Genomic DNA, 27,631 nt, shown 5'->3' with positions numbered 1-27,631 from the left:
ATAGATCACACTCTGCCACACGGATGTAGCCTTTAACTGAGGCTTCAACTGCAATGTTTCTTGTGGTGGAAGATTGGGTTGTGGTGGTCGCAGTAGTGGTTGTGGATGTGTATTATTCAAATTCAATTATACTTTGTGCATTGTCCATATTAGGTGTCTGTAGACTATTTTTAAAACATTATTGGATTTAATTACATTTCATGTATAATTAGGCATATGTCTCTTTTATGAAGAGCTTTTTTGGAATTCAGAGCATGAAATCATGACCACAACCAGTTGCATGAATTAGAATTAGTCTGCCGTTATTCATTTTGTTTATTAATGTATGAGAAATCACAATAGCGTACCTACATGGCTCAGGAAACAGGGCCATGTCATTATCTTAGAGTGTGACAGAATGAGCAGGTGGAGAGGATGGATCGAAGTGTCATCTACAAGTGACAGGCAACTTCAGTGTCCATACTGTGGTGTTGTACATTTCTATTCATGGACTCTCTGGAAAGGCAGCCGTTCACAGTGTGCATGAACCTCACCCCCGCGTGAACACAAGGAAGTGTCATTGTAAAAACCATGGTCTAAAACAGAAGGCTGTTTACCTTGATGGATGATGAATGATGTTCTTTCACATTACCTCTAGAGATTACAAAAGGACAAATATCTTCTCTACATGAGTAACAGCAGCCTTTAAATCCAACACTTTTAGAGGTCAATATAATCCCTCCAATTATTTATTTACTAAAGTCAGCAGCACGATTATTCATTATTAACAGAGTCAGGAGAGTAAAGGGAGCCTATTCTCTATCTCTATTTGTTGTCCTCCCAGACCAGGTCCAAGCGTCTGTGATATTCATGGTTCACTTTCTGCTATGTGATTCTAAATTAATTCAACTGCTATAGTTCTATAATACTAATGAATAGAAAAACATTTCAAATAGACATGAATGTAAACCTTATTTGCCTATGTTCTTAAAAGCAGCCGCTAGCACGGCTAGCTGCACAAGTTTATTGCAAACCGGTCATGTGAATCATGTTTTGTAAATGGTAGCCTTTAAATAAGTTTTGGGACAATTCTAGTGCGGTGCTCTCTCAATTGTGTGCCACACCCACCTAACGCCCAACAGTGTACTGTACTTGCAGTTCGAAACTCCGCCTTGCTCGCTTCAACAGCCCGCCTCTAAGCGGACCGCAATGATTTAGAAGTTCAGGAATCCCACGTGACGTCACCGAAGGGTGATGTAATGCTTCTCTAAATAGAACGTATTGTAATATTTTCTCAGTCCAACGTGGATCCTTCTGAGCGACTGCTGCATATTTTCTACACTTGTTTGGTAAGTTTATATTATTGCATTTCACTACAATAAATTATAAATGTGCAATTATAGATTGTTATTTTGGTTTTCGTGCCGTTACCTTATGTCGTTTTACTGTTGATCTGACAAGTTGTTGAGAATCGCGTTAACAGAATAGTGAGGAGTTCTACTGTATAGATTTGCTTGATTGAACATTATTGTCGCGTGCATATTGCATTATTAGCAGAAAAGTGTTTTTAACCTATTTCTGTGTAGCAGCAGTCTTGCAATATCACCTCACTGCAATATCTTCAGGTACGCTATCAGGACGCGCGTGGAGTGACTTTTGAATGTTGATGAAGTTGAGCGCGGGGAGTCAAGTGTTGCTCTCATGCTTACAGGCTGTCAGTTCCTTAGATACCATAGTAATTTAGTCAACCCCGCAAATTGTAGACTAGCTAACCTATGTGTTGGCTACTACCGAGGGCCCGTGCAGGGTTGCCTATGATGCACTATTCCTAAAGATTACATTTGGAAGAATCAGCTGAAAACATTGACACATGCTGCCGAAATAACTCGAGGTGACTTGTTCATTTGTTTTGCTGCGCTTTACAAAGCCATACCTTTCGGGATTCTCAAGTTTGATTAATTTTACATCACTGTCCCCCCTGTCCCGTCCATGGATGAATACAGCCAACGTCAGGACGTTGGTGTCCTGTGCGTCAAACAGGGCTGCGGAACAGGACGGGACAGCGTTTACAAACGGTCACCTCGACAACGATAAAAGTAGCAAAAGGGGGGCTATCATTCCATCGATAAAAATAAGACATGTTTATGATTTTGTGGTGGACTATAATTCTGTTCACAATTCATTTTAAAAACGAATCTAACCGAAACATTACGTCATTCTGCAGGCTAGCAGTCGCTACTTGATTAACCGCCGCCGAGGTATTGAAGGTTTCAGCGGTTCTGCTGACTGTGCACACTTGACTTTAAGTGCCCGCGGCTGAAAAATATGTTTTAATCTTATGATTAGATTGTCGTTGAGTTTAAATGATGGTAAACCATTCTCCATTTGTCAGTTTCAATTTTTTCTCTCTCAGGCCTCGCTTTTGCTATATAACAAGTTTATCTGGAGCCCCTCTTCTTTTGGTTTAAAGCTTACATACGTTAATGTAAAGAGGACAACAATGAAGATTATATTGTTAATAACTACTTTTATTGACTAAGTGGTTTAGCTAAATTTAATTATCGTTCATCAGTATATCTCTGATGATTAATACAGCTTAAGAAATAAAATAACACCATGTAGTGGTGTATTATTAAAATTATTTCAGGCCTATTGTAAAAAAGGAAAATGTAGTCTGAGGTAAGGTATGACTGAAACAAGTTTTGTTATTAACAGAGTAGTTACAGTATTTGGTAGAAAATCTGCTTGTGTTTGAAGAGCAGTTGTAAAATATTTTTTTTTATCTAACAGACTAGACAGGTGGACACGATTATAAGGAATGACACACGTATATACCTCTTCAATTGAGTCGTATTTCTAATGAATTTATCACACATGAAGATGATAAATTGTGACTCTAATCTGTCACTATAAATCAGCTGCTATGATCATAAACATTGGTATGAAATAGCAATAGGCCTAATTTACAAATTAACTCTAAATAATTAACCATATCAACAAAGTATGTTAACTAATTAATTATCTTAATACGTTTATTTAGTTACAACAGATATACACCATTGTTAAGGAGCTTTTGATCAACTGTAAATTCTTCCAGTTTTAAACATACGCTTTTAAATCTAACTAGGTATAAATTAGGATGTAAAATATTACTCACGCCGACTTTTAAAACTGTCAGCAATATGTTTACGTTTAGTTTTTTCTATGAGAAAAAACGTTTTAAAAAACCAAAAAATAATGGCAGTACAATAAAGAGTTTGTACAGTTTAGTCCTGAGCTTCACACAAACACCTTCCCTGTGTGGATGTCAGAGAAAGGCACATCTTCCTTCACGCTTGTTACAGTGAAGAGGCCTTATGTTATCTGTCTGGGGACACAGGGCCTCTCCGCTTGCACCTTCAGGTTTACCTGGAACCCGGTTATCCACACTATGAGTGTCTTGACTGGTAAAACCCTGGGGTGGGAGGCGTTCCTGTATTTCTTGGGACTCACACACACACAGTTTACACACGGTGAGAGGTGACTGTTGACAGTGATTGAGCGTTGCTCCTGAGGGGCCCCTCTATGTGCATATGTACAGTGTAGGCTCGATGTGACTGCTTCACAGCAATCACAGCATTGTCTCAGTGAACGCTGCTCCTCGCCTCAGGGCTTCCAGTGATCCCACCTTGAACCTGTCATGTTGAAGGGCCAGAGGAGCAACAGGGGATTCAAGTTGCAGCGCAGGTTTGTGCTTGCTTGCTGTAACTCCCCCCCAGCATACGACAAACACACACACACACACACACACACATATACACACCTCAACATACTGTTTGAATTGTAATATGTGCCCTACCTGCAGAGTTCGTTCCCGGTCCCTGTTGAAATTGTACTCCTCTCACTAATCCTTCCCCTCTTTCACATCGGGGCCCACTTAATGTAAAGTGTAACCAAATTTCCTCTGCTGAACCAAAACATCTATATCAAATGAAAGCCCTATTGAAAGGAAAATACATTGTGCGATTTAGAAGGCCAGAGCGGCAACTGGGAGATCTCACTGGGGCTTATTTGGAGTCCTTGTTTCAATGATTTATGCGTTTTCTGGTTTAAATTTCCTGTTCAACGTGGTGAGTTTACTGATTTCTGGTGGAAAGAGCCTCAAATCAATCATATTTCCTACTCTGGTAATGACTAATGTGAACAAAGTACTGGCCTAATGTGTGGAAATTTAATATGAATTATTTCCTTTTGGTTGTCAGTCTTGTGGTTTTCTGAAGGACATTTGGATAGGTTTTGAAACATAAGCCCGATCAAATTGTCAGAAGAATTGATGGAGAGGTTTTACTTGTTGGTAATGTGGTGGCAGGAGTTCTGCTTGGGGAACAAAGCTTGGTAAACCTAAAAAAATGTATCCAGGTCTTTTGTGTTCAGACCAATCTTTTTAATATTATACCTTTCCTACCAGTTTTGGGCCTGTGTAATGTGGAGAGCTTGCTTTCAAGTGTACAATCACATAATTATCGATCCATACATTTCAGTTTCTTGTAAAAGTGCCATTTTAGGTAGTAAATTGCTGATTTTGTTACAGCAAGTGTTCGACACATCATCAGCCATATTGCCCATCTATGTTCACAGAGGAAAGAGGAACAGCACTTTTTTGTGTTGTTGTAAGGAGAAACAGACCGCGTTAAGGATAAGAGTGAGACAGAGAGAATGGAGGAATTGAGTTGTTGTTAGGAGAAACAGACCGCGTTAAGGATAAGAGTGAGACAGAGAGAATGGAGGAATTGAGTTGTTGTTGGGAGAAACAGACCACGTTAAGGATAAGAGTGAGACAGAGAGAATGGAGGAATTGAGTTGTTGTTAGGAGAAACAGACCATGTTAAGGATAAGAGTGAGACAGAGAGAATGGAGGAATTGAGTTGCGGTGAGAAAAAGAGAAGTGTGATGATTAAGAAAGACAGAAAGGCAGAATAGAGAGAAAGGAGAGATGGTTAGAAAGAGGGAAGGAATGAGAGAGGGAGACTCTCCTTGCCCTCTGACAGAGGGACCCTGTCCAGACCTTTCCCAGTAGGCTGTTCCACAGAAGTAGCCTGTGAGGAAAAGTGCTCTGGTTAACTTTACACACCATTTGAATGTTTTGATTGCGTTGAAGGAAATAGTCTGTACTGTTAAAAAGAAATATCACACATGCAAATCATGTATGAACATATTCATGCTAAACACCTCATATGTGGCCTTTTCTAGCTTTCAGTGTTTGTTCAAATAGAGAATAGACAAAGCATTTGCCGTTGTTGGGGGGATATATAGTTGACTGATATTATTTGTGTGTACATTCAGAGAAAATTTGTGTCAAGCGTCATCATGTGAAATGAGCATTTCTTCATGGATTTGTTTGATTGTATCCTCCAGCTTCATCCAAATGAAGTAGACGCCTGATCATTTATCAATAACAAAACATAGATAATATTGAATATATTGCGTTGTACATGTTTTTTTTTTATGTTGCTTTTGTTGTTATTTGTCATGTATCAGTTTGTCACCACACAAAGTTCCTTCAGGAAATGTTATTTGAATTTAATTGAACTACCTCTCAGAAAGAGGATCTCTTTATAAGACAGAGAGTTTAGTAACAGACATACTGAGAGTCTGTTATAATGCAGAGGTTAGTAACAGACATACTGAAAGGCTAGTTATATGACAGAGAGGTTAAGCTGTTAGCAGGCATCTGAGATGCTGTTATAAGACAGAGGTTAGACTGTTAACAGACATACTGAGATGCTGTTATAAGACAGAGAGGTTAGACTGTTAACAGACATACTGAGATGCTGTTATAAGACAGAGAGATTAGACTATTAACAGACATACTGAGATGCTGTTATAAGACAGTGAGATTAGACTGTTAACAGACATACTGAGATGCTGTTATAAGACAGAGAGATTAGACTGTTAACAGACATACTGAGATGCTGTTATAAGACAGAGAGATTAGACTGTTAACAGACATACTGAGATGCTGTTGTAAGACAGAGAGATTAGACTGTTAACAGACATACTGAGATGCTGTTATAAGACAGAGAGATTAGACTGTTAACAGACATACTGAGATGCTGTTGTAAGACAGAGAGATTAGACTGTTAACAGACAGAGATGCTATTATGAGACACAGAGGTTGGACTGTTAACAGACATACTGAGATGCTGTTGTAAGACAGAGAGATTAGACTGTTAACAGACATACTGAGATGCTGTTGTAAGACAGAGAGATTAGACTGTTAACAGACAGAGATGCTATTATGAGACACAGAGGTTGGACTGTTAACAGACAGAGATGCTGTTATAAGACACAGAGGTTGGACTGTTAACAGACAGAGATGCTGTTATAAGACACAGAGGTTGGACTGTTAACAGACAGAGATGCTGTTATAAGACACAGAGGTTGGACTGTTAACAGACAGAGATGCTGTTATAAGACACAGAGGTTGGACTGTTAACAGACAGAGATGCTGTTATTAGACACAGAGGTTGGACTGTTAACAGACAGAGATGCTGTTATAAGACACAGAGGTTGGACTGTTAACAGACAGAGATGCTGTTATAAGACACAGAGGTTGGACTGTTAACAGACAGAGATGCTGTTATAAGACACAGAGGTTGGACTGTTAACAGACAGAGAGGCTGAGAGTCATGTGCAATACATGACGTCCCATTGGTATTGGGATTCTTGGAAATAATAATTCCTGGAAAAAGTAGTTATCCCTCCTGATGTTTTTTGTTGGAAGGTCTGTTCCAACTATTTATATGATTTCTTTGGACAGTTTCAGTATATTACCTGTAAATAGTTCACATTCCTTTTTCTTTTTGCCGTGTATCGGACACCTTACTTGTTCTTTTTTTCTTGGAAATTGATCTTTGTCCCTCCCCTCTACACTCTGTGTCAGACCCAAGGGTTTTCTGTGTGACACCATGGAAATGAGACCGATCTGGACCGTAACGTGTGGGCAACAGTATCGCCAAGTCAGAACAGGACCGTGTCATCGCGTTTAGTTACATACACTGACTTATGAGCCTTAGCCAACACACAACAGACATTCTGCCCTCCCTGTTTCAAGTTAGAAAAACTTTCGGGAATTGATTTTTTACAGTTCATACGATGTGATTGCCAGCTGAATGAAGGATAAATGTAATCCGTCTCTCCAACAGATGTACGTATGTCCCATGTGTAACGGCTTCTAATGTGTTGATCAGCAGTCCAGCCCGGGGCCTTCAGGCCATCTGACGGCGTGGCGTGAGACGGCTGTGGCTGGGTGTCTGGGCGGTGTTCCATGCACCGTTAGCGTAGATAGACAGTGTCCACAGCTTTGCCGACGGTCAGCGGTTCTCCGGGGAACCCTGGCAGGATGGGGAACCCTGAGTGGCTTTGACCCCCGTGGTGGGTGACGGTTGGTGTCGCTGGGCCCCAATAGATGCGTAGCGCAGTACTCACGAGCCCGGGCCTAACAGGGAGTGGTGTGCCACTTGAGTCTCCGGGTCCCCGGTCACAGGAACCAAGCTGGGCCCTGCCTTGAAGCTGTAAACGGCTCCTCTGTTGATGTCATGTCCTGTCGCCGTCCCGTGTGAAGTAGCGATTCACCTGGCTACCGCCGGATGCTGCCCGGAGGGGATGGAATGCTATCTTCTGTATGTTTACGCCCGAAAAGGACTATTACGGCATCTATTTCCCGGCACTGCGTCAATAGTGATCTAGAGTGACACGGTGACAGGGACGTCTGTGCACGTCTTCCCGTGTGCCGCCAGCTAAACTCTCCTCGTCTTTCTCCCGCCCCTGTTCCTTTCTGTCTGTCCCGCTCCCCGTTTTTCTTTTGTAGTTTTATGAGGAGTCGGCGAGAGTGATGAACTCTGAGCAGGAAAGGCCGTTTGTGTGCAGTGCCCATGGCTGTTCTCAGGTGAGTGCGTGGACACGGCTGTGTGTGTCTCTTTCGCTGTGTGTGTGTGTTTGTGTGTTCATGTATGTGTGTGAATATAGGAAGGTGAAAATAGAGGGGTGGGTGGAGGAGGGGAATGTTGAAGTTAGGTGGGATGGATAGAGGAGAGGGATGAAGGAGAGGGAGAGAAGCAAAGGTATTGGGACTGGATGGAGGAGGGGGAGTAAGGTGAATGCAGGGGGGCTGGAAGGAGGAGGGGGAGGGAGGTGAAGGTAGGGGGGCTGGTTGGAGGAGCGGGAGGGAGGTGAATGTAGGGGGGCTGGATGGAGGAGGGGGAGGGAGGTGAAGTTAGGGGGGCTGGATGGAGGAGGGAGAGGGAGGTGAAGGTAGGGGGGCTGGATGGAGGAGGGGGAGGGAGGTGAAGGTAGGGGGGCTGGATGGAGGAGGGGGAGGGAGGTGAAGGTAGGGGGGCTGGATGGAGGAGGGGGAGGGAGGTGAAGGTAGGGGGGCTGGATGGAGGAGGGGGAGGGAGGTGAAGGTAGGTGGGCTGGAGGGAGGAGGGGGAGGGGAGGTAAAGTTACAGGGACTGGATGGAGGAGGGGGAGGAAATGGCAAGGAGGTAGGGAGCGAGGGAGGTGATGATAACTCCTCACAGGATAATGTTTCACAGAGGCCACAATCATCTACTCTTCCTTTTGCATCCATTTAAATTAGCCCCAAGGTTGCCTTGTTAAATCGTGTTTATTCTCTTCACTTAAACACCCTGACTTTTGTCAGTAATTGGCAATGCTGTTTGAAATGTGTGACACAGCATACTTTGGTGTTATTGTTTTTAACCAACAGCGTACTCCTCATAGGAATAGAAAAGCTAGCATAGCTAGTGTTAGGTTCCGCTGTTTTATGGCTAATAATAATGTACATTTTCAATAATCAATGTTTTATATCATTTAATAAAATAATGATCCCCCCGTCACCATCATGATAGAGCCCTGAACTGCACTCAGTATTAAATATTTATACTATCAATTTCGTTACATATACTGTATATCAATACATTCCTATCTAATCTTTAGCACAATAAGGGTCACACCAACAGATTAAATGCATTCTGTGTTCTCGGCATTGACACCGCATAACCTTGTGGAGGCCATAAGATTCCAGCTCTCTCCCATACATCTGTGACACTATAACTGATCCACATTGTACGGTTTAATAAGACTGTGTATATCCCAGAGCGTGCATGTTGTCACCCCACTTTACCACCCACATTTGTGTTATACACAGCGCCACCATGTGGTCAAGGTGAATGTGCTTGCACACATGGTGTCTTACCATTGTTGTGAACACATTCACCAAGCTCTATTAAGATTCTAACCCTGATTTATAGGCTTTGCATTTACATGTTAGACCCCGCCCACATGAATTCATTGGTCCATGGTGGCCGTTTTTTGTTGCTGTAGTATTCTGGGAAAAGGTAGCTATGTTAGAACATTGCCCATAGACCCAACACGTCAGTTACGTTCAAATTGGTCATTATATCCCATAGTATCATTTAGGTGTTATTAAGACAATTCAAAATGGTGCAAATTCCATCATAGCAGACTCTAGAGGCCTATTTGTTCCTTGTGCGAAGATGGACCTATGTACCAGAGCTTAACAACGTTTCATTACACTGGGTGAAAACCTGTGCTAACAAATAGGAATATGAGTATCTACTGTAACAAACCTATACTTGTGTGGTGCTTTCTAAGCACATCATCCTCTGAGATTGCTTTGCACTTTTAAATCGTTTCTAACTGTTTTTTAAAGCAACAATTAATTCTGCTAATATAATAATAATAATAATAAAATTGTTTTAAACAGTACAAATGATAAATGAGATATTAATAACGAAACTGTTTCCTGCAGCGTTTCCCCACGGAGGACCATCTGATGATCCACCGTCACAAGCATGAGATGACCCTGAAGTTTTCCTCCATAAAGAATGACAACATGTTATCAGGTGAGGGACTCACCTCCCCGGTGCCCCTTCCCCTAGGCACCCCAGCTAGCACCCTGACGTGCATTGCTTTTGATGTGGCCAGTAAGGGGTCTGGTGAAAACGTAGCCTAGTACGCAGGGAACAGTGGCAATTTGGGACACGACCGGGCCTCTCGTGCATTTCTCCTCAGTCACACAACTTTGTTCTAGAATACGTGAGTGTGTTTTAAGCGTCCATTGGAAAGTGACTGGTCATTCTCAGTCTCCCAGGAGGATACTGTTCAAGGCTCGAGTCGAAAACTGTACAATAATACAGCATCGGAGTAGGGTGGCCGGTTCAGGTTCATTCGGGAAGTGAAGTTCACTTTAACGACTGAGTTCGATTCGAGTTAATGAATGAATGCCCACGATGTTGTGTCTTATGTATCTCTTGTACACAACCCTTTTGTGTACACAGCCCTTGTTATTTCCCTGCAGGACCTCAACTGCTTTGGCGTTGTTCCCCTACATTGGAAGTCTTTGTGTGAACCTAATCCCTACATTTATGTAAACCTTTCCCTGCATTTGTGTGAATATAATCCCTACATTTGTGTGAACGTAATCCCTTCATTTGTATAAATCTATTCCCTACATTTGTGTGAACGTAATCCCTTCATTTGTATAAATCTATTCCCTGCATTTGTGTGAACGTAATCCTTACATAAGTGTGAACCTAATTCCTACGTTTGTGTAAACCTATTCCTTGCATTTGTGTGAACCTAATCCCTACATTTGTGTGAGCCTAATCCCAGAGCTGTACCTGGTGTCTCTACAAAGCTCGGCAGTACAAAGATACACTGACATTCATGAGAAATTCATGTTTGTAAAACATTTTTCACGTTTCGAAAAGATTATTGTTTCCCTACATTGTGCAGCTAGCTTTCTGTCCTCCTCAAAAGATCTCATTTGTCTATCTGTGACAGTATGGAAGGGATGGTGGGGTAGGAACTTGGTTGGGTTGGGTCTGACATATTGATACATGGTTCAAAGAAACATGTGATTTATAGATCGCGTCCAGACCCTGTAAGTGTCAACCCCAAGGCGAAGTCATAACTCCTGGCCTCTCGTGCCTACCCGTAGGCCTACAACTGAGAACCAGCGTGTGTGTGTGTGTGTGTGTTGGTGTTCGTGCATGCATACATGCGTGTGTGCATGTGTGCGCATGTTTGTGTGTGCGTGAGTGTGTTTGCGTGCTCAGCTGATGCTGACGGAGGTTGTTTCTTCTTTATTATTTACCCTCTGAGACCAGTAGGATCAGGTTTCTGGAGCAGCCCAGTATGTGCCCCAGCCCCCCCCCCCCCCCCCGCCCCAGTCCTGTCCCCTGTCCCCCCCCGGTCTGAGTTATGGCTCACTCTGACCATTTCTCTTAATGAGACCTTGGACCCCTCAGGCTGTGATGTGAGGGAGTTGATGATCATAAGTCACCCAGTCAGACTCTCCTGTTTGAGGTTAACACAACTTCGGCTTGTCACAGGAAGAGATTTAGACCCACCCAAGCTATTTTTCCTATTTCTGATATGTACGACCCAAGCTGACCTCATTTTACCAACATTTGGTCGGTTCCTCCAACAACCGTGATGATTTAGCATGTCATCACACTTTTCTGGAATTGGATATTGGGTCCACGCTCATGTTTTTAAAAAATCTTTATTAATAGAAGAGGTACACTCTCACCCTCCCGATGGGGAAAGCCAAACTGGGTTTGGTCAGAATTATATTTTGGGTGCACCATGTTGAAAATTTGAGTCAATCCCCAGTCTAGCCAGAATGGCTAAACATTCTGTGGTGGAGTATGCTTTTAGCTTTTAGCCTTTGAAATGGACTTGATCCTAAAATCACCTTGGACTGTCTGAAACATGATCCGGTCTCTCTGGCCTCTCTACCCCCCTGAAGCTGAGCTGAAACACACTGCCTGACAGAACAGAACAAATGAGCCCCCCCACTATGCAGGTGGGGTCTGGACTTCGTTAACTGAAATGTCACGAGTGAGAGTAGTATTTCTGTCTATTGTCTAAGAAGAGTGGCTTTGCCCACTATTTACAATGTATATTAGCTTTGTGAAATGTACTGTATGCCTGTGTAGCATTTTTATCTGCTGCTCTACCTTAAAACAGAAACTTTTCTTTACCGTTAAACAATCCTGTCAGTTAACATTGCTGAATACTGTGTTGTGTATCTCTCTCAGAGCTAGCTATCAAAATTAAATTGAGGTATACTTATTTAAAACTATTGTTTATATTACATTTTACCTTATTGAATCGGTTTCTTAAATCCGTTTTCCTGACAAAGCCAGACTTTTCTTGTCATTTCATAATCCTCAGGACTCTGTTGTTTTCCAGACCAGACCCCGACCCCAACACGCTTCTTGAAAAACTGTGAAGAAGTGGGACTGTTCAGCGAACTGGACTGTTCTATAGAGCAGGAGTTCCGGAAGGCCCAGGAAGAAGAGGACAACAAACAGGTAGAGAAAATGAGAGTAAGACAACTAAACTAAATACTCACCTAGAAACTGTTCAATGGTCTGTGAGCACTTTGAACAAATGTTACGGTTAGAGAAGATACTCCAAACGATATTAACAGAATTATGAAACCTATTTATTGTCACTATTATTTTCCTTATAATGCACTTCTCTTGTTTGTTTCTGATATTGATTTGTAATAAAACGATATGTGCCTAATTTGCCTACATTCACAAATTGAAATAAAGCGGTGATACAGTAGTGCAAACACAAAACACCGGCCTTGTCTGGCTACGCACTTCTAAACCCAAGGAAAATGTGTGAAAAGGACAGATCCTCAGGAAAGTGGGGCTTGCATGTAAGAGACACAAACGTGTGTGCCTAGCAGCCTGTCGGTCCGCTTTGTGTACACTATTAACGTGAATAAGGTGGCTTGTTAAATGTGGGATGTTTAAAGTGATTTTGACATGGGGTCAGATAATCTGTTTTCCTGCCAAAACCATCCCGTTGAAGTAGACCCAATGCTGTGGGTTTTGCTCCGCTTCTGAGTGAGATCGGGGGAAGCCCTCGTGAACGTACAACTGTAAGCTGACAGGTTTGTTATGGGTAGTCCCGTTTATATTGGACTGTCATCAGCCGTCATTCCTCCAGCCACCACACACACTCTGATCAGGTGTCTGCAGTATACAGAGAGACAGACAGGCAGGCTGTGTGGCAGACAGGCATAAAGACAGACAAAGGGGTTGAAGGACTGACCTGATTGCCACAGGTGAGAGAGCAGGAGATCAGATTGCCCCCAGCCAGCTGTACTTCAAACAGCTCCGCGCTTCATCTCCCTCAGAGAAACAGAAGCACTGATAGTGGGAGTCGCATTTCCTCCTCCTGACTCTAAGATCAGACCGAGATAGATGCCAGCCAAACGGACAGACACACAGTCACTCAGTCAGACCTAGACAGTGGTCAGGTGTCTGAAACACACGTGGCCCAGGCAGACATCGTGGCTGACCACAGTGTGGTTACTGGACAGGTAGTGGTTACTGTGTAATGCATTATGGGTCAGTGTTAAGGAGTCTTTACCTGTGACACCATATACTCTACCGGCCATTACCCGGCTAGCATGGGTGTCTGTCAGACTGCCTGCCGGTGTCTGGGGCGTCTGGGGGCGACACGCCGTGGGCTGTAGCTCTGCTGACGTCTGGGTCTGGGTGGTTCTGGAGGCGGTCAGAGGGGTCAGTCAGGTCACCCACGCCATGTCTAGCCTTCCCGGGCCGACCTGGGGTTTAGGTTGGAAGAGTTGTGCTCAGTCAGCTGGGCTGGGAGGCGAGTCTCGGCACGACCGTGGTGAGCAGTGCGACGCGTAGCGCGTGCCAAACGAGCACGAGAGGTTGGTTTGAGTTCAGGCCAGCTCAGGTACCCCCGACACGAATGCTTGCAACTTTCTATCATTATTTGTTTTTTTTTTTCCTTTTCCTCCTACCACTGACTGCTGCTTGAGTGTTTAAGGTGAACACTGAGCGAGGTGTGGCTTGTGACAACGTTTCCTCACCCCCCCCCCCCCCCTCCAGAACATATCTCTACATGGCCAGAGTCAGCAGCATCACTCTCGGATGGGGAACCATGAGGGTGGCATCGTGATCCAGCAGGCCCTGCCGTCTCCCCAGTCCAGCTCCGTCATCACCCAGGCCCCCTCCACCAACAGGCAGATAGGGTGAGGCTCTCCGGACCAACTAGCACCACAACAAACACACGCCCGGTTGACCCGACAAACACTGGACCTGGGTCAAATACTCTGTGCTGTATGATGGCGCTTACCTCAGGAACGGTATGGTAGCGCCGCCTATTTGTTCTGGTCAAGTTACACCGCGGGATCTTCAGCACCAGATGTGACGCTGTCATTCCTACTGAGTTCGTAACTGACAATACAGGACACTATCCAGGCACCTTGTTAATGAGGGAGTTCAGAGGAGAATGGCCAGACTCAAGCTGTGTTGAATAGAAGGGCATCTCTAAAACACAACATGTCAAAGATTGAAGTGGATGGGTACCTAATGAAGTGGCCGGTTTGTGTATATATATACCACCGTACATGCAGAATAGATTACGTTAGAATAGTACATGCAGAATAGATTGTGTTAGTGCTAGGTTCATTTTAGGCATAAGTTTCCATTACTGAGGTTAAGGTTAGGGTTACGTTTTATGTTCCCCACAAGGAGAGAAAAACAAACGTATGTCTGTGTGTCTATGTGTGTGTGTGTGTGTGTGAGTATATGTCTGTGTGTGTGTGTGAGTGTGAACATTTGGAGTAATAAGAGGATGTAGATGAGACCTATGGAATAGGCTTCTGCGTTTCAAGCGTATTAGTGGGCGTACATGCAAAGTGTGTATGTGTGTGTGTGTGTGTGTTTGAGGCGATTCGCCGTTGGCCGAGTGTGTATTTCAACAGAGCATGTGAAGAAGGTCCCAGGGGACAGGCTGAGATTAGGTCATCTCTGATAGCCCATGTCCAGCCACTGCTGGTTTTACAACGGTCTAGCATTTCATGCCCTGAAACGTCTACGACAAGAAGACCACACAACACCCCCTCCCCTGCTTTAGAACACACTCTGATCCCTTCTGTAATGGAAACTTATGTCACACAGCTTCTTGAAAACGAGAAGTGATTGAATTATGTGTGAAATTGTGTGAATATAAATTGTGTGAATTCCAAATGTGTGAATTCAAAATGTGTGAATTCAAAATGCGAATGTTTACGTGCTGATGAACGGCGTTCATGACTGTGGCATTCATCCTTCTTACCGTGCCGGTTAATTTCGAAGTATGTAATATGCCAAACACCCGTGAAAGTTAAGGCCAGTTTCTGTAAACATCCAGATGGGGGTTTGACGTCGAGGCATCAGGGACCTCTGGAACGCCGGTGTTGTGCCTCCCCATGAGGCAGTGAACCCCCCGGCCCCTGGCCCGTGGGGGGGGTATCAGCGTGTTGGGGAAGAACCCCCCGCCCCCCCCGACCTCCCTCTTGCGTTTGTGCTGTTTCCTCGCTTTCTTTCTGGCTTTCCCTTTCTATCTGTCTTGGTGTCAGAAAATGGAGAGACTGAACTGCGCGTCTGTGGACACACAAGCACAGGCCTCTCATTGGCAGTCCAGATGTAGGGAGAAGTGGATTGAAGGAGAACCGGCCAGGCGTGGTCATCCTGTCTGTGTAGTCTCAGCTCAGTGACAGTCATCCTGCTGATGTCCGACTGCTCGTACTATGGAGAATCCCAGACTGGACAATCTCCTTCCTGAATCACCAGAGGCACACGCAATTACCATGTTTTCTTTTTTTTTTTTTATACAATCAAATGCTATTACATGTGGTCCATTGTTCCGTCTCTCTCTTCTTTCTAACTGCCTTTCTCTCACCCTCTGTCTCATCTCTCCCCGTATCTCGCTTTCTCTCCCAGCTATTGTAAAACGTTCAGCCTAGAACTAGAATGACATTATGCAGTGCATATGCAGTATGTCAATGGGAAACTAGGTTTGTGTTAAGGTGGCTTTGTGTTAAGCAAGCCCGGGTCCAGCCAAGTCAGATTTGCCACTGAAAGAAAAGCCGGGGTGTGTTCCAAATGGCATCCCTCTACTTACATAGTGCACTGTTTTGGAGGAACGCACTTCAGAAGTAGCGCACTATGTGGAGAATAGGGTGGCATTTTGGACCTACGTCTGGTGAATATTGGATGTGGGAGTCATCAGTAAGCCTGACTGACACCCATCTCTTTGTACAGGCGAAGACAAGAGTGGAATTTCATCCTCTTGAGTTGGAGGAGGAGCAATCACTGTCTGCTAGTAATGAGGCAGACATGTCTTCACTGAGAGACAGGCATACGTTTACTGAGAGACAGACATGTCTTTACAGCGAGACAGACTTGTCTTTACGGAGAGACAGACATACCTTTGCGGAGAGACAGACATGTTTTTACTGAGAGACAGTCATACCTTTACTGAGAGACAGACATGTATTTACAGAAAGGCAGACATAGATTTACGGAGAGACAGACTTGTCTTTACGGAGAGACAAACATACCTTTACGGAGAGACATACATGTCTTTACGGAGAGACAGACATACCTTTTACGGGGAGACACACAGGTCTTGACTGCAAGACAGACATACCTTTACGCCGAGACAGACATGTCTTTACGGAGAGACAGACATAGCTTTACGGAGAGACAGACTTGTCTTTATGGACAGACAGACATACCTTTACAGCGAGACAGACATACCTTTATGGCGAGACAGACATGTCTTTATGGAGAGACATACATGTCTTTACGGAGAGACAGACATACCTTTATGGAGAGACAGACATACCTTTACTAAGAGACATACATACCTTTACAGCGAGACAGACATACCTTTACGGAGAGACAGACATAGCTTTACGGAGAGACAGACTTGTCTTTATGGAGAGACATACATGTCTTTACGGAGAGACAGACATACCTTTATGTAGAGACAGACAGGTCTTGACTGCAAGACAGACCTTTACTGAGAGACAGACATGCCTTTACTGAGAGACAGACATGTCTGTACTGAGAGAGATACTGGTTTTTACTGAGAGACAGGTCTGCTTTACCTGGCTTTACCTGTCATCTAAGACTGGACCCCCCACCTCGCTGGAGACGAACTCAGAGAAGGATAATGACTTCAGTATTTTTGGGGATTGACTAAAGTTGAAAAATCGCCAGCTGCCTTAATCTGGCTCATACACAGATAAGTTGAGCAATGTCCCTGTCAAATAAACTCCAAATAAACATGTTTATGTTTTTCCAAATATGGCCCTTACTTTCAGTTTAGTTATCAAGGTCTTTTGATATCAAATACCATCCAATCTGTCATTCTGAACTTCAATTGCAGTGATCAAGTATATTACACTGAATTTTCCATGTGCAAAGTTCACTGGTCGTTTATTACACTGAAGAACATTTTGTTTGGTCAAATTATTCTACCACACAGATTTATCCATCTGAATTTTATTTTCTTTGAGATAATCAGAAAATCATCTGTTTGTGGTGTGTACTGAAAGTAAAACCCCAGTAGACTCTGATTAATGCATCTTCTGCGTTGCCCGAACAGGCTGTTTTTAAACCGGTCTGTTTTGGGGTTGTTCTGAACGTGCCAAGGCCGTGCGGTGACACTAGTCTGGAGAATGGCTCGCTGACTGTTTGGCGGTCAGTCAGTTGGCCCCGGTGGACGCACACTGCAGCTGGTTTAGAAATATTTACTGCAAATTCGGTCACAAACAGCCTTACATAGAAATAATTCCGGACACTTCAAGCAAATAAAGTTGATGGATGGCACATATCGGGAAACAATTTTATTTGAATGAAAAACCTGTCACTAAGTGGAGAAGCCTGTAACAAGCATGTGCTTGACGGTTGTGTCTAACTCCAGCCAGTGGTTGCAAAGATGGGGCTAGCGTGCACTCCGACACACATGTGGGTCCCACGTCACCCATTTGTGTCTAAACCCACCCGTTTGGTTAGAATACGTCAGGACCTTGAATATTGAATGATCGTTAACACTGACTGCGCTGATGGAGGATATGAATCAGGCAGTGTGGGAAGAGAACGTTCACATTCCTTTAAATGCCTTTCAGCGCGTACAAGTTTGGAATTGGAATCTGGTGTTTGGTTTTAACTGACTGGGATTTTAAATGGAATTGGCCATATCCAAGGTAACAAGTCTGTCCTTGCTTTGCAGGCCACTGGCTGTAGGATTGAGGGGTTTCCCTAACCCTGCAGCAGGGGCCTGCTTTTCACAACAAGCATCATGATGTCTCCTCACATGACTCAGGAAACACTAACATGTACATCAGGCGACTCACACAGAGACAGTGTGCATCCTGGACGCCGCCGTAGTCCCTTATTCGCCCCCCAGTACATTGTTAAAAAGCCCTGGTCAAAAAAATGAGTCAGTTTTAAGCAGAGGTGTGAAAAGTACAAAGTTCAAGTACTTGGCTGTGTTCACCAGTTTTGGGAAGTTCCTAAGGAAGAGCTTTTACGACCAGGTAAACAGAGCTCATAACTAACCAGTGACCTTAATTGATCATTTACCCTCTCCTTTATATTTAACTGATCACTGGTTAGTTTTGAACTCCATTTACCTGGTTACTTAGATCATAATTAGACACTTCCCTAAAGTGGTGTACACATCCGAACCCAGTTGACTAGGCTACTTTTACTTTGTACTTTTTACACCTCTGGTTTTAAGGGATTCAGATGCCATTTGGGACCAAGAAGGAGAGAGAGCAGAGATCAAAGAGCAGAGCAAGAGAAAGAAAGAGAGAGTGCAGGAAACAGCAGCGGGATAAAGGGGTGTAGGAAACCCCTCAGCTTCTCCTCCGGAAATCATCAGGGGCAACTAGTGCCTCTTTCCATCCCTCTGTCCCTCTGTGCATGGGGTCTCTCCACAGGAACTTCCTGTTCCCACCGTGGCTGCTACTCTGCTAGGCTAACAGTACACAAAGGTTGGCAAGGCAACATACACAGACACGGTGTTGTGTCATCACAACAGATGAAGGCACTGGAGGTGAATGGGTTCCACAAGTATGCCTGACACCTTAAACTGCCTTGATGTCCTGTGTGTAACACCTGATCGGTTTGCGAGTGACTCTTGCTGTCGAACGTCTGATAGGAAATAGATGCGCTGTTTATACGATTTCCTGTACAGTACAGCAGTTATTCACCAGTGTGTTCCATGTTTTAGTTTGCAGTTGAAACCTGAGCTTGAACCTCATTCTTGTTGTTGTCATTATTGTTGCTGAGGCTAACTTCTTGACACACTCGTCTCTCCTCAAACCGTTTCCTCACTCCATCAGAAAGCAGAGATTTGGCCGAGGAAAGAGAAATCAACAAGCCAGCGCAGAACGGTTCTAATCCTATCCGGCCTGGCCCCCATCTGGTTTTTGAGTTCTGCCGAGGGCGAGGCATGAAGCGTCCAATGAATTAGGATAACAAGTCGTTTTCATTGCTCCACAATGTTTACTAAAGAGCTTTGAGGCTTGGAATCAATTAAGATTGGCTTTCCTCAAGTCCATTTACTTTAGGTTTGAACTGGGTCTGCAGCTTTGTAACCCGAGGAGGACAACGTCCCCCGCTCTCTCGCTCTCTATTCCTCCCTTCACCCCCCCTCTTTTTCTTCTACCTCCTTTCTTCTCTCTTTCTATCCCCCTCTCTTTCTCTCCACTCTCTCACTTTCTCTTCTCTCTGACAGGAGGGTCCCTGGGATGAATCGCTATGGGAGCACCACTGACACACAGCAGTGTTAAACCAGGCCTTCGCAAAGCAGATCATAATGTCACGGCTTTCATATCACACAAAGGCAGAAGGCTGTCCAATGTAGTCCAATGCTCTCTGCCTTTTGAATTGTAAACATCTGGACCTGAGTTATGTCAGGGCTAAATGTGTTAGACACAGCCAGTCAACCCAGATAGATACAACATTGCAGCGAGACCTCAACCTTTTGACTCCCAGAATGAGGGAGGGGTGTGAGTAGGACAAAAGCACTGGCACCAATATCAGCAGGATTGGATGAGTAGGCTACATTATGAATGAAACCTAATGAACTTCCATCACACATGCAGCTCATTGAACCTGGAAACAACTGGCTACTCTTTGAGTTATGTGATGCAAGGTTTATTCATTTATTCACAGGAATCCGTCCTTTGTTTTTTTCCCGTATACAGGAATTCAAGCTGGTTCAGACAAGTTCTTATTGTTTGTTTTGGTTCCCTCTTGTTAAATGTTGTAATTGGCTGTAATCATGGCTAGTTAGTGATGCATTCGCTCAATGTTTTTTCCTTTCTTTAATGATTTTCACAGTGAAATTATACTTTTTTAATTTCTGTACACTACACCTCAATTGTGGCATAGAATTGTTCCACCAGGATTATATTTTTTTTTAAGGATAATCAAAAAAAAATAATAATATAGGTCTAGAAGGGAAACATTGTCAAACATTTCCATGTGAGTTATGAATTTTCTTTTATAACAAAGTGATTTATTGTTATTTATAGTCCCCTCTTTAAACAGGTGTTCTAGGGACTTGCTTAGCCATCATTACTACTGCTAGAGAACTAGAACGAGTTAATTACATTTAAATTATTTTAATGCTAGATTATATTATCAAGGTTTCTGATTCTTGGGAAGGGTCTATCAATTTTATTACCACTGAACAATACAGAAGAAATATAATGACTAGATTTGGCCATTCAAATGTATTCATTCTATTTTAATGGCTTTCACATTCTAATATACTCATTTTATTTCAGTGAGTTCCACATTGTTGAACTAGTACAACCTCGATAGACTTACTCAGAATTAGAAAGCTTGCTAAATAGATTGTATGATAGTGATATGCTTTTGCCTTTCACTTCCTCAGTAATTCAACAGTAAATTTGTTTTCTTCCTGTGACTTTATATGAAATTTGCACAGTGCCATTCCATATTTAGGTTTCATGTGGTTTCATTTATTTTTTATACATATTTATTTTTTCCTAAATGCAAAGTTGATCTGTTGTGGTTTTAGGTTTGTCTGTCGATGTCTAAAATTAATCAGTTGAGGCCCGAACTTTGTCTGTTGAAGTCTAAATGTAATCTTTTGAGGCATGAAGTTTTTTTAATTTAATTTAAATGTTCTGTGAGTCTCTTGGTCTGTTAAGAACTAAAGTTGGTCTGTTGAGGTCTGTCTCTTGGTCTGTTAAGTACTACAGTTAGTCTGTTGAGATCTGTCTGTTTGTCTGTTAAGAACTACAGTTGGTCTGTTTAGGTCTGTCTGTTGGTCTGTTAAGAACTACTTTTGGTCTGTTGAGTTCTGTCTGTTGGTCTGTTAAGAACTACAGTTGGTCTGTTGAGGTCTGTTTGTTGGTCTGTTAAGAGCTACAGTTGGTCTGTTGAGGTCTGTCTGTTTGTCTGTTAAGAACTACGGTTGGTCTGTTGAGGTCTGTCTCTTGGTCTGTTAAGAACTACAGTTGGTCTGTTGAGGTCTGTCTGTTGGTCTGTTAAGAACTACAGTTGGTCTGTTGAGGTCTGTCTGTTGGTCTGTTAAGAACTACAGTTGGTCTGTTGAGGTCTGTCTGTTAGTCTGTTAAGAACTACAGTTGGTCTGTTGAGGTCTGTCTCTTGGTCTGTTAAGAACTACAGTTGGTCTGTTGAGGTCTGTCTCTTGGTCTGTTAAGAACTAAAGTTGGTCTGTTGAGGTCTGTCTGTTTGTCTGTTAAGAACTACAGTTGGTCTGTTGAGGTCTGTCTGTTGGTCTGTTAAGAACTAAAGTTGGTCTGTTGAGGTCTGTCTGTTTGTCTGTTAAGAACTACAGTTGGTCTGTTGAGGTCTGTCAACAAACTCCCTGGTTTCCTAAAAGACAATTCCTGCTTCTTCCCCCTTATTCCTGGAATCCTCCATAGGGATATCAGTAAAACTACTGTACTGTACATACTACAAAGGAATAGAGGGTTAAGAGTGTCATGATCACCTGCTCAGTAGATGATAGACAGATTTTTTAGTCACCATGCATCTCTGCAAAATGAAATGGGGTGCAACATGAGGTAAAGAGCAGTAAAGGAAATGACTGTGAGCATTTCGTTCCCATGTAGTTTCAGATGCAAGTACATGTTCACACCTCTTGTTCAGGACAGGCATCAGAGTCTTGTGGTCGGCCTCTTACTGATTCAAAAAGGGAAGTTCATTACTGAAATAGAAGCTAACATTGTCTTCCTTATCACGCTGGGTATGAGAAAAGAAGGTACTCAGTTTTCTCATGGTGTCGGACCATTATTAATTATGTAGGTGAGGGAGTCCCATTAAGAGCACGGCCTGTCTTTTACCTGATCGTTGGGCCAGAAAATCCCCCAAGGAGAAGAACCCTGACAGTTAACCCTAACTGCTCCTAGATCTTTAAATAGGAATGTGTGCTAAGTACACTCATCCGGTACCATAACTGTTCAAATGAATGATCATTTGATTGTGTGTTCCTTTTTCATCAGGTATTCATCGTTTCTTAATCATCCGCGCAGTTCTCTAAATCAAGAACCTTGCTGGACTAGCCTAGCCCTGGTACCCACGTTTTTCGCCTGACAATTTTCCACTGACAGGGAATGTCAGCTAATGAAACTGGTAATCAGGCCTGGTGTAGTTTACTAATTCTTATTATCCCATTGCCTGTTGAAACATGACAGGCAACATTTAAGGAGTAAACTGTTAAGGTGCTTGAAGAATGATTCACTTACAAGGAACTTGTTGAAAGCACTTCAGGGTGTGCGGAACTGTGGTTCAGGGTTCAATTGCTGTCTCCACCCTTCACCTCTGTGTCTTCACTTCATCCATCTCTGTCTCTTGTCCTCATGTAAATAAAAGTATTGAAGGAATTAAGTTTAGGGGCGGTGATTGTGCAATTTCCAAAACCCAAAATCATTCTTTCTCATTGTTTACTTAACAATGCATGGGCCAGGTCCCAATGTTCGATAACCAAAACATCACCCCACTTCTCTTTTAGTAGAAAGCTAACGGACTGAAATACTACTACTTGATACACACAGATATGGCTGCAAAGTACATCAAGGATTTAAAAATGTGTTTATCAATATTATAATGTTTATGCAGGCTATGCATTATTTGTTAATATTTACATTGTTTAAAACTACTGGCGTAAACACAAGTGTTTTTAAATACAGTATTTTAAGTATATTTTGGGGTCCTGACAGAGTACAGCAGTTGAAGAAAGCTCATGAGGCTCTAGTTGATTTTGAAAGAACCAATGGGTATTCATGTTTCTTTCCAAAAATAGATTCTAGCTATAAGTGTTAGCAGACGCTTATATTGTATAAGGCCTAAAACACAGCTGTCAGTAGGTAGAACAGTACAGCAGAAGCCATTGTTAGCCTGCTCACAATTCTGTGTGTTGGTTCCGGAGTGTGGGCAGAATGGTGGGAGGCGGGGGTCACAGTTACTAATGTCATTGGTTCTTTGCACGTTTCCCTTGGCCAGCATCTGACCTTGTGACCTCTGACCCCTGGATGCCACCACTGCACTTCCTGTGTTACTGTTACAATTAGCTTGCATTTACACACTCGGGAGATAAGGCCACAGAAAGGGAACTGAATTGCCACAGAACATGAGCAAGGTACACTCTACATAGCCTTCCATTCCTTACATAGCACACTACTTTTGAGCCGAGCCCTAAGTGCGTAAACAATATAAAGTTTCATTTGGGACGTAGACAGCGCACATGTTGACCTTCTGACCCTGCTGTCCCGTGTCAGGACCTCGACAGCTGCTGGCCTGCGGACACAGAGGTGTGAAACTAGTGTGGCGACCTGACCTCAAGATGTACCACCGCAGCACGGGAGGGAAAGAGAGGGGTACAGTAGAGGGCGGGGGGGGGGGGGGGGGGAGGTGGAGGGAGTGGGGGGGACACGGCATCGGAGACAAGGCCGCCTAAATGAGAGGGAGAAGCAGCAGGATGTACATCTGACCTGAATTAAGATGAGCTCATTGTGTACTGCAGTGGGTTTAATAGAGGAACGCCCAAGCCCTGTTCCCTCTCATTCCAGCAGGCCTCTGTCATCTCTGCCCCGGGGCCACCACACATGCAGGCCTCTACAACACACACACACACCGCTTAGATATACCCGTACTCTGGGGAAACATGTGAATACCACTGCATGCAGGACAGGAAGGGGACCAGGAGGAGAGGGACCAGGAGGAGAGGGACCAAGAGGAGAGGGACCAGGAGGAGAGGAGGAGAGGGGGGGGACAAGAGGTATCACGAGGAGAAGAGGAGATTGATAGAGGGATCAGGAGGAGAAGAGGAGAGGGATAGAGGGACCAGGAGCAGAAGAGGAGAGGGATAGAGGGATCAGGAGGAGAAGAGGAGAGGGATAGAGGGACCAGGAGCAGAAGAGGTGAGGGATAGAGGGATCAGGAGAAGAGGAGAGGGAAAGAGGGATCAGAAGAAGAGGAGAGGGATAGAGGGATCAGGAGAGGAGGAAGAGAATAATCTCTAATGATGATGGATGAGTGGTAGAATTGGAATCAGCCATCCGTATTGAACCTGTCGGGATATTTAGAGTACCTCCTCTCCTCCTGCTCTTCATCTTCCTGCTCCTCCTCTTCCTCCTCCTGTCATCTCCTCTCCTCTTCTACTCCACCTTCTCTATACTCTTCTCTCCGCTAATAAAAGTCAGCCAGTGTTGTAAGCCATTAGCACTGATTTATTTGATCAGATTGGTATTATTTCCTTGGTCCAAACCCTGGGGCTCTATCCTCCCAGCCAGTGATTAAAGGCAGTAAATCAGAGGCAGGTCCTGTCTAGTGTTTACTTTGCGAGCCAGGCAGCTGCAAGCTGTTTGAGGACGTTGTTTCTCCCTGTGTTTACCTCCGTTCCCATGGTGACTCGCACCACCATCTCCCGAGCGTCTGGAACTTGGCCCTCGGCTGTTTTGGTTACATTTGAACGTTTTACGCTGCTGTGTCTACCGGAGTTAGCGGTGACTACACCCAGCTCAGGAGACTACACCACTGTCAGATCAGGGAAGAACCGAGAGGGAGGGAGGGAGGGAGGGAGAGAAAAGGAGGAGAGGAGAGAGGCTAGAGGGCAGGCAGGGAGGGAAGGAGGGGTGGTGGGTGGGGGAGGGAGAGAGGGAAGCCAAGAGCATTACATCACTGTTGGAGCAGAGTCAGATGGGAAGGATATGAGTCAGTGGGCTGAATCTCTCCCTCTCTCTCTCTCCTCACCCCCTCTCACCCTTTTTCTCTTTCCCTCCCTCCCTCGCTCCCTCTCCCTTGCCCTCCCCCGAACCCTTCTCCCCTCTTTTTGGCTAGCTGCCAGGCCCATTGTCCTCAACCCCCCAGTGTTTCAGTTGGAGATGGGACTTGATACCACATGGGTCGACGTGTGAACGTGTGTGTGTGTGTGTGTGTGTGTGACTGTGCAGACCCTGGGACGTGTAGATTTGGCCCAACAGTTCATGGTGTTTGTCTGCTCTCATATATAGAGGAATGCACCGTGAGGAGTCTGGACAGACTTATAAAGGCTTTTCACTGCAAAGACTGCCTGCAGTTAGAGCAAAATGAAGTGCACTGAGATGGAGAAGAGAGAGGAGGAGAGAGGGGAAATGTGAGAGAAAGAGTGAGAGAGGAGAAAAGAAAAGAAGGAAAAAGAGAGAAGATGTGTGAGAGAGGGGAGAAGATATAGGATGGGAGAGTGAGTGGAAAAGAGGGCAAGAGAATAAACCTAGAGAAGAGCCTGCTAAACCAACACCAGGATGGGCTCTGTTCATAAAACCAAACAGAACAGCAACACATATAGATCCAAACAAATATTAAGAAATCATAAAGATAACTATTTAACACACTGAAAAGCAAGTTGGAGCCCAAACATGCCCTAAACAGAGAGTACAATGTGGCAGAATACCTGACCAGCATGACTGATGTGTGCACATACACAGTGAGCATGGCCTTGCAACCGAGAGAGGCCTCCTGAGAAAAACACGCTATTTGCACACTGCCCACAAAATCAGGTGGAAGCTGAGCTGCACTTCGTAATCTTCTAAACAATCTCTGTATGCCACAGATCACAGACCCACAATGAATTTTAAAACAAGTCGAACATCAATTAACTCCCATTTCTGTTGAACAAAACATTGCGATGTGTGACCACGTTTTGTGACCCTTTGCTTTGATTAAAAAGGCACCAACATTAACAAACATAAACAACATTCATCTGTTTATTTATTTTCCCTTGTCATTCATACTTCAGCCATTTGCAACACTGTAAATAGCTAATAATATAATGCCTTGGAAATGCCTTTATCCTTTTGAAACAGCAATGTTTTTTCTCTTTCTTATTTTCCACTGGCTTTGGTAACATAAACAAAGGTTGAAATAGAAAAGTGAGTGGAGAGAAATAGAGGCAGAGATAGAGGACAGATAGAACAGGGGGAGAACAGAAAGGGAGGTAGGAGAGAGAGGACAGATAGAACAGGGGGAGAACAGAAAGGGAGGTAGGAGAGAGAGGACAGATAGAACAGGGGGAGAACAGAAAGGGAGGTAGGAGAGAGAGGACAGATAGAACAGGGTGAACAGAAAGGGAGGTAGGAGAGAGAGGACAGATAGAACAGGGGGAGAACAGAAAGGGAGGTAGGAGAGAGAGGACAGATAGAACAGGGGGAGAACAGAAAGGGAGGTAGGAGAGAGAGGACAGATAGAACAGGGGGAGAACAGAAAGGGAGGTTAGGAGAGAGAGGACAGATAGAACAGGGGGAGAACAGAAAGGGAGGTTAGGAGAGAGAGGACAGATAGAACAGGGGGAGAACAGAAAGGGAGGTAGGAGAGAGAGAACAGATAGAACAGGGGGAGAACAGAAAGGCAGGTAGGAGAGAGAGGGCAGATAGAACAGGGTGAACAGAAAGGGAGGTAGGAGAGAGAGGACAGATAGAACAGGGGGAGAACAGAAAGGGAAGAGTACGGAAGGATAGAGTGAAAACAAGAGGATGGTTATGGGAGAGGAGGGATTGAGATGTCATGAGAATTAATGGTTTGAGTAAGTTACCCCGGGTGAGTGTATCTGCTATATGACTAAGAGGAGAGTTGGAGTAGAAGACATATGGAGGAGAGATGGAGGAGAAGAGGGGTGGAGGAGTGGAGAGTTGGAGGAGCGGAGGGAGTGGAGTTAAGAGGATGGGTGGAGGAGAGTAGGGGTGGAAGGAGGCACTCAGTAACATGAGAGTGTAGGGTGACTGCATACACACGCTCCCTCACTCAGTCACTCACACACACACACTCACACACACACACAAACACACGGAGAGACTTCACGCCATGCTCTCATACACTAGCCCCTCATAAAGTCACAATGCACACAGTCACTCCGACAGGTCTACCAGCTGCACGCCTGCAATTAACAGAAAAAATGTCTTCCTTTATAAAGCGTTTAGACAGCGAGCTGAGTTTAGCTCCAGGAGGAGCCCTGGCAGGTAGAGGTTCTTGTTTTGCTGGTGTGGCCAGTGGTGTGGCCAGTGGTGTGGCCAGTGGTGTGGCCAGTGGTGTGGCCAGTGGTGTGGCAGGGTGTGTGTTTCCCAGAGGCCTCTCTGAGTCGGCTACGGTGGAGATCTGCTGGCAGACATGAAGACAGGAAGCAGCAAGGGCAACCTGCTTCAAAGGACCCCTTTCTTTTCTTTAGTAAGATCTTTAACTGTCCCCTGTGCTCTTAAAACAGACACATACACGCCCAA

The 27,631-nt window shown here is 44.2% G+C and overlaps 1 protein-coding gene across 5 annotated transcripts in view; it reads left to right on the top strand.

The window, feature by feature from the left end:
* The first annotated feature begins 1,262 nt into the window (after window positions 1–1,262).
* Window positions 1,263–27,631, top strand: part of creb5b (cAMP responsive element binding protein 5b) — a 61,450-nt gene continuing 35,081 nt past the window's right edge. For 2 of the 5 annotated variants that reach the window (XM_010884541.4, XM_034289147.1), the window contains exons 1-5: window positions 1,263–1,328; window positions 7,829–7,906; window positions 9,794–9,887; window positions 12,244–12,380; window positions 13,929–14,071. In XM_010884541.4, coding sequence (XP_010882843.1) covers window positions 7,853–7,906; window positions 9,794–9,887; window positions 12,244–12,380; window positions 13,929–14,071 — 428 coding nt within the window. In that variant the 5' untranslated portion in view covers window positions 1,263–1,328; window positions 7,829–7,852. Of the gene's footprint in view, window positions 1,329–3,628; window positions 3,706–7,828; window positions 7,907–9,793; window positions 9,888–12,243; window positions 12,381–13,928; window positions 14,072–27,631 lie in introns of those variants that run through there. The other 3 variants (XM_010884542.4, XM_034289146.1, XM_010884544.4) reach the window with 3 other exon arrangements.

This window comes from Esox lucius, chromosome 20 (assembly GCF_011004845.1).
Source record: "Esox lucius isolate fEsoLuc1 chromosome 20, fEsoLuc1.pri, whole genome shotgun sequence".
Lineage (NCBI taxonomy): Eukaryota > Metazoa > Chordata > Actinopteri > Esociformes > Esocidae > Esox > Esox lucius.
This window is presented reverse-complemented; position numbering and strand designations above follow the sequence as displayed.